At 36.7% G+C, this 7,420-nt stretch overlaps 1 protein-coding gene across 3 annotated transcripts in view; it reads right to left on the reverse strand.

Moving 5' to 3' along the window:
• Positions 1-1,409: 1,409 nt before the first annotated feature.
• LOC108550245 (neurotrimin) overlaps positions 1,410-7,420 on the reverse strand; it is a 247,502-nt gene continuing 241,491 nt past the window's right edge. For all 3 annotated transcript variants that reach the window (XM_017903943.1, XM_017903944.1, XM_017903942.1), the window contains one exon: positions 1,410-1,574. In XM_017903943.1, the coding sequence (XP_017759432.1) occupies positions 1,435-1,574 (140 nt within the window). In that variant the 3' untranslated portion in view covers positions 1,410-1,434. The remainder of the gene's footprint in view (positions 1,575-7,420) is intronic.

Consider the following 7,420-nt stretch of genomic DNA (forward strand, 5'->3'; position numbering starts at 1 on the left):
AACTTCTTTGGTTAATGTCCGTTCTATGGATCGTTAAATCTACTTTAAGTCTCGTTAAAGCTAAAAATATTGTCATTATCGTGTAACGTTCCGGAAGAATCACGCGTTCTCCCGAGTCTGATGCGTAATTGAAACTGAAACGACGAAGCTCTCTGCACGAAAACACCGTCGTCGATGATTCGGGGCTACGCAACATCATCGTCGCCGCATTTCTCTCATACGCGGTAATTCGTTAACACTCGTCTTAAATGGCATCGAATCACATTCACGAACGCGTCCATCATTTTGTTGTTACGTATATGTATATGGGCAGCGTTCGTCTCAGCACATGCACATGTCAGCAGTCAGACAGATAATGATGAAACTTCAGAGCGCGTATCTCAACACAACTACGATTCAATATATATATGTATATATATAATGTATGTTCTGTGTATAATATTATAGTTATGCTTTTCGTTTATTCTTTCATGCGTACGTATATATCATTACATGTATCGAGATGCAGTTGTGCTTTGTTTCGTTCGACTAGATTACAACTACTTGTTATCCTGTCGTCGTGTCGCGAACGACGCGATGAGGAATTAACGTCGACAATCAGGTGTTCGTTCGACGAGCAATGAGATCGGTTTACAGATGAGAAATACGTAAAACGGTCTGAAAATAATTCCTTCTCTTCTGTCGGATCACAGATTTACGTACTTCGCCACCTCATCGTCTTTGGACTAGTATATTTGATTCGATAGACTCGATAACGAAATTCATGTGCAACCTCGCAAGGGAAATGTCCTATTTACTTTTAGAAAGTGAAGAATCTTCTTGCCAAGCAACACGAACGGTACAGTGATAATGAACGATGAGGATACCTAGAATGCTGAATCTTCTCGAGTAGTTAGGAAATCAATGGTATTTGACATAGATGGGTGTGCGAAACGAAGAAGTTCGTAATACTCTGCTTCTGTTCTTATCGTTTTCTTTACTTATCATACGAAATTACTGGAATTCGCTCTTTGGTCATTGATTCTCAGCCGTATCAGAGATTCGCGACACACGTTTGATTATAAAATTCGTTTGTCGGAACACTTAAAGCGGCAACGTGTTATATAAGACGATACAACCCTCGAATTTTCGCGAAACATCGATGTATTACAATAACATCGGCTGAAAACCATTGACGTAACCTCTGGTTCGTTACCATATTTTTCTAGTCGACACGAAATAATTTGTCTCGTTTTCTTTTGCTTTTTCTCCCTTCTTTTTTTAACGCGAATACTCGGTTTTGCGCATCACGAGAGAGGATAAAGTCTTTTCTCGAATGCAGCACTCGTCCATCATCCAGACGAAGGCGGCGTACCGGAAACTAGTAGCCGTCTCCAGTCTGGTCACCGTCCAATAAACACTAGAACTGGAAGCCCCGTTCCCGCGACGTGAGAATCACCTTCTGATGGCCGGAAGTAGCAGTGACAGGAGACTCACCAAAAGATGAAGAATGATCTGAGCCCGATGGGAAACGCCCGGATTTAGGGCATTTACCGGAAACTCGCCTGGCGGCCTCATCGATGCCGGACTGTAACCTGCAAGCAAACAAATTTGCTTCTGCTCCAAACGCCCAATTCTGTATTATTTTTTATCATTATTAATTTCTTGGAGAATCAAGCTTTACTTGGCGCATACGAGACATTGTTATTAAGCGGATCAGTGGGCAGGTTGAAATTTTTCGTATTGTTTGCAATAGTTAATTAATAATTAATTGCATCTTTCATCCAAGTTGTCTCAGTAGAGTAACGCGAAATTGCGTGAATCATACAATCAATTTAATCTTTCCGCATATTATTTAGATGTTCTTGATAGTGGTCATTATTATTCGTAGAACAGCAATGTTAATACTTTGTTAATGAGCGATATCGAGCCAAAATCGATTCTCGTGAATAGAATTTTCTGCATTTGAATCTAAGATGAAAGTATCGTAATAAACATTAGTGTACTTTATTTATATATCATGTGCTGAAATTAACCCAAAGCTTAAGTTGAATTTAGTAATAAAATAATGTATAATATTCGTGGCTGATTTCACATCATGTTTTGAAGAAAGAATACGAATACACTTCTGACGAATGAGCAAGATGTTACGAAATATTTGACTTAGATGTCGTAAATCTATTGAAACGTATTGTTTGTTTTTCAAGAGTTTGAATATATTCTTAGAACTTCTTTGATTGAATTTCACTCACTGATTATAAATTAATTAGAAATCGTTAATCTCGTCTGGCAGTGTTGCTCACAAAGAGCATCTACTATTCACGAAACATTGTCTGGGTATTCAACAATACTATGCATCGACGCTAGATTGGAGGCATTAATCCACAGAGTTGGTATATTTTCCCCGTGACGGCATTACGTGCCGCGTCTTGAACACGACAATTTCATTCATTGGCGTAATCGTCAGGCGTTTGTATTTTCCCTTGTATTAAATTGTTCTTTGTAGAATTAGCTCTGAATGCCTGGGCGATAAGAATGAAAAGGGGTTGTAGGAGCGGTGCAAGAAACGAGGCGAACACGTGGAAATGAGAATGCAACAAAGGTCCATCTATGGACCGGAACATGTTGCTCGAATAATAAAGCGTTCGATTATAATGCACCGGTCGGATAATCGAACGTTGGGGTCGTGATTGTGCGAACAATGCTGATAGCATTCTGAAAGGATTTCGGCTGGACAATGCGATGGTGATTCGAATTTCATAGGAAATGCACGCGCAAAACTAATTCGTGCCTCCGTAAGTCCGAATTTCAATGGCTGAGGGTGGAGTGTTGTGCTCGCGATACACCGCCATGTTGCTAAACTCTTAACACGCACTCCACGGGAAAAATTAAACTCGAAAGCGAAGATTGAAAGGTTATTTTTCGCTCTTTTCCTTGATAGACTAGTTACGAAAGAATTTTCATTTTTTTTTTGTTTTTTTTTTCTTCTTTCGAATTCTTTTGGGCCCATAATGGCGGACGCTCACGAAGAAAGGAGGAATCAAAATTTTGTATACTCTTTCATAAGACTGAATTTCTAATTAGAGATGTTAAATTTTGAGAAATATAGTAGGTATGGTGATATTTTCGTATCTAAGAATTTGTTGTAGGGAAGAATTCTCTTCTCGCGCATGCGGATCGATAAGTCGGCAGGATCGGAATAGACAAAAATTTCGTTTGACCTTAAAACGCATTACCGGCGCAAGTCGCTGTTTGTACATTCCATGTTGTGGAAGCGAATTATCGTTATGCCACTGAATAAACTTTTTAGGATATGCCGCACTACTTTCTACTGGTGGGTAACTCGATTTCCGGCTCGTAAAACTGTTTTCGAATTCAACGAACCGTCTTCGAGTGTTTAAGCATTGCTGATTTAAAACAATCAAAAGAGTTGGTGATTGAACGCGAGCTTTGGATCATTACCATAATGGTTTTACCACGTGGTTTATGTGTTACGTATATTATTCATAACGATCAAAGTTAATTAATCGAATGTAAGGATGCAAAGTTTATTTACCTTTGAGAGGAGAAATTGAAATTGTCCAGCCAGATATTATTGTTTATTCGTGTGTTTGCACTCAGTAATTATGATGTCAGAATTTAAAGTACCATGTAATCTGTGCAATTTATTTATTTCTATATGTACTTACATACGCGGTCACCGAAGGTACAAATACAAAGTTGAAGAAGTGTAATATGATTTTAGTATAATGTCCTATTACGCTCTAAAACTGTCCTAGTTCAAACATATCTACTTTTCCAAGTTCAAATGTGTTTCGTACGAAGTTGTATTATAGTTTAGTAACGTTAGCAAGACTCGACAAGTAGGAGACACTAGTGGGATCTGTAAAACTTGACTACTCAAGTTTAACAATATTTCGATTCAAGTTTGAATATGTTCGGTGTATTAAAGTACTAATTGCTATATTGTTAGAATCACAAAAATTATAAAATCGTAATGATTAACTATTGTAAAATAGCATGCAAATAATGATCTCAATTGTTACCTATTACCTGCAATTTTAAAAGTTTGAAGATTTTATTACCTTTAGATCTAATTATTATACCTTAAATCACGGTCGATCTTTCAATGACGACAGGGATATATGTGCGAGTATGAGAATAGTCGGATAGAGAAGATAAATACAAGGAGTTGCCGTGGATAATACGATGGGAGGGCGAAAGCACGGTGCTCTTTCGCGTCCCGGAATTAAATTCGGCCAAATTCTCGGAATCTCTAGGATATTTGGTCTGCGCAAATCCCTTTTTAATGAGATAAAAGGCTCGCCAGCAGAAGACTAAATAAATTTATACTCCATTAGATATCATCCACAGCCTGTTAAATCGGACTGACTCAGCGACGTCTTTCAAGAAACGTCCGATCAGACGATCCTCAATTATATATTCGCAATGTTTTAATAATCCTAGAACAAAAGTCATGGAGAAAGAAGTAGGAGAAATTGTTGAATTTTTTAGTTATTTTTGCAAATGTTCTTTCTCATATTTTTACAGTTTCACTTGAATTTGTAAGTTGAATGTAAGAAATAACAGTGATCTAAAAATAAATTTACGCTGTACTAGCAAATTGCATGAGATGCTAACGTTACGAAAATATGCTTCTTGTTTTCTTAGTATCCACGTTTTGGATTATATGATTATTTTTAATATTATTCCTCCATTTTCTACAATTCTCTACACGTTTCTGAATTCTATTTTCAGATATTTTAAATACGAGTACTATTTTGTTAATCAAAATCGTTTGTCTATTTTACTTTATACGCGTTCAGCTCAAATTTCACGGATGTATCTTGCGTCCAGGGTGTTTTAATTAATTGAGTATTTTCTTGGAGCGGAGAAAATAGTTTAAATCCTTCGCATTCCTCCGAATAGCTATTCTTTTTATCTATGTTGTTGGTATTGCACAGAGAAATAATTTATCGTCAAGCTTTTCTTTATCCTCCATTCCTTGCACTGTAATATTATTCTGAATGCAAATATCTTTTAAAGCTTCAAAATAACTTTAAACGCTCAATTTTCATACGATCAATAATTACAGAATTCTTACCGGAACTTATATCAAGGAAATGAAAATATTTATTCCTATTATTATATTTTTCTAAATCGGCAATCAAAAATTTATACACACCAAACGAGTATTAGTCCTCCATAAGAAGTTAAGTAATTTGACTCACTAAATTTCTAAATGTTTGAGCACGTCAACTTGAAATACGTATGCCATATTATTCATGATTCCGCTATTTTACTTAGAAAACGAAAGATGAAAGGAGAGGAGGATGTAACCACTTCAAATGATCAATTTAACTTAATCAGCACAGAAATCTAACACGTATGAACATAACACGTTAATCCATCGAGTTGAAGCATGTTAAAATCCATGGAATCGATAGCGTTGTCCCCAAATTTACTCTGAAATCATAGAACTACAAACTTCGTTGGAACACTTGCCGCAAAGGCGGAATAACTATTCATAGTTCTGGGGAACCTAAGGTACGATTAAAATCGAGTTTAAGATTCAGATCGAGCGTTTAATACCGCTTGAAATCTCACTGATCAAACAAAATCTACTAAAATGTTTGTTCGATGAAGTTCACCCTTACTATTCGTATTTAGATAAGAAATGATAAAATAACCGACGAAAGGCGGGAGGCAATCGGTCAACGAAGACGCGGCCATATTGGAATGGAAGTCTGGCGTCGAATTACGGGATTCCGTGGAATTTGATGGATCGCGATATGGCAGGCCGGGAAAACAATTTATTAAATTATTCCCCTGGGTATCGTGGAGGGCCAGTTGCGCCGCAATAAATACGTAGTTTATCGTCGAGTTCGATTCTTTCCTGGTATGGTCTCTCTCGTGTTCAATTTCGCCTCTCGATTGGATTGGCCGGTTGTTCTAAGTTTTACGGACAGGTCCACGTTGGATCAACACCGCCACCTGTGGCGCTAATACAAATCCGGTAATGTTGCCGGCTATGAATACATGAATATCAACCGGGAAGAAGTCGATACATATGTACGTTTATCCCTGTTAACCCCGACGGCAACTTCGACCTGCATACAGGTATCACGCGAATGGGAACCGAGCTGTTTAATATGTAGTCGAGTACGTATCTCTGTCAAACATCCCTCGTGTAAAATGAACGATTTAATCCCTTGTTTCGCCATGCCTTTTCACGCGGTTATCCGTTGTTTCACAACTCTAAGTGAACGATTATGAATAGCACTCGTTAATTCTACTAAATATATTCCCATTTAAGCTTGAAACTGAGATAGTAACGGTGATTTGATCTTGAAATTTATGTCACAAATTTTGTTCAATTATTTTGTCCATTGAGACTCTGGGTATGAATATTTCAGCGAGATAACAACAGTTTGAGAATGAATTGAGAAGCGTTTAAATGACTGATTTTAAAATCGATACTTTTGTTATTAAGCACTGTTTTGTTCTTGTTTCTATAATTCGTATTTTAATTAGTCAAATTTATTTATATGCAAGAAATAACATACTTGAACCAGAGAATGTGTATGATTGAAAATGCAGAATGAGACTAAAATGAGATTAAATATATATGGGATGTTTCCTTGAAATGAAGACAGTGGAGTATTTCGTACGGAATTGATCCTATCAAAAAATGTTTTTACAGGAGTAGTTTGGTATAATAGAAGATGCAGATATCACGCTGTATGATATATATTTTTTTAGTTGCATAGACGTAAACTGGTAATATTTGTTTATTTGAATTTTTAAGATTCATAATTACGTTGAATCTGTTTTAACAGATGCTATCATACTGTTTGTCCAAACAAATTTGTCCGTGGTTTAAGATTCAGGATATAATATGTAACATGTCGTCTCTTCCTCCATACGAAACAATTCTTGCAAAATCATTTTTTTGGTAGGTTCAATATCTCACTAGATATATTAAGTCACAATATACGGTGCATAAACATACGTATACCATTGATTCGTAGTTCACGTATATAAATATTGACAATTTGCCGATTTCTTTAATGAACATACGCGTAAATTTACATTTATATTTAATATAGTGATGAGAGAGATTTCAAATCCTCCAAAGCCTTATCTTTCTGTATCTTTTCCACGGAAAAGTACTTTCTCCCTGCAATGATTTTTATTTTTTCACATTTTCGTCGTAAATAACTTTCACGCTTTATCTCACGAACTATTTCCTGTGAGCCAGAAAGATCGTCGTTAGAGAAAATCGTCGAGAACTTTTCATGAATCGATGTGTAACGAAAATGTTTTATTGTCGTTATTAGAGGGACGAAGCAAAACACAAGCGATGGTATGAGGGCGCAACGAAAGGACGAAGTTTTCTTATTTCAAAGCCGATCGAGGAACAGTCGTCGCGAATTCACGG

Source organism: Eufriesea mexicana, unplaced genomic scaffold, assembly GCF_001483705.2.
Source record: "Eufriesea mexicana isolate 0111107269 unplaced genomic scaffold, ASM148370v2 scaffold2645, whole genome shotgun sequence".
In the NCBI taxonomy this organism is placed as follows: Eukaryota; Metazoa; Arthropoda; class Insecta; order Hymenoptera; family Apidae; genus Eufriesea; species Eufriesea mexicana.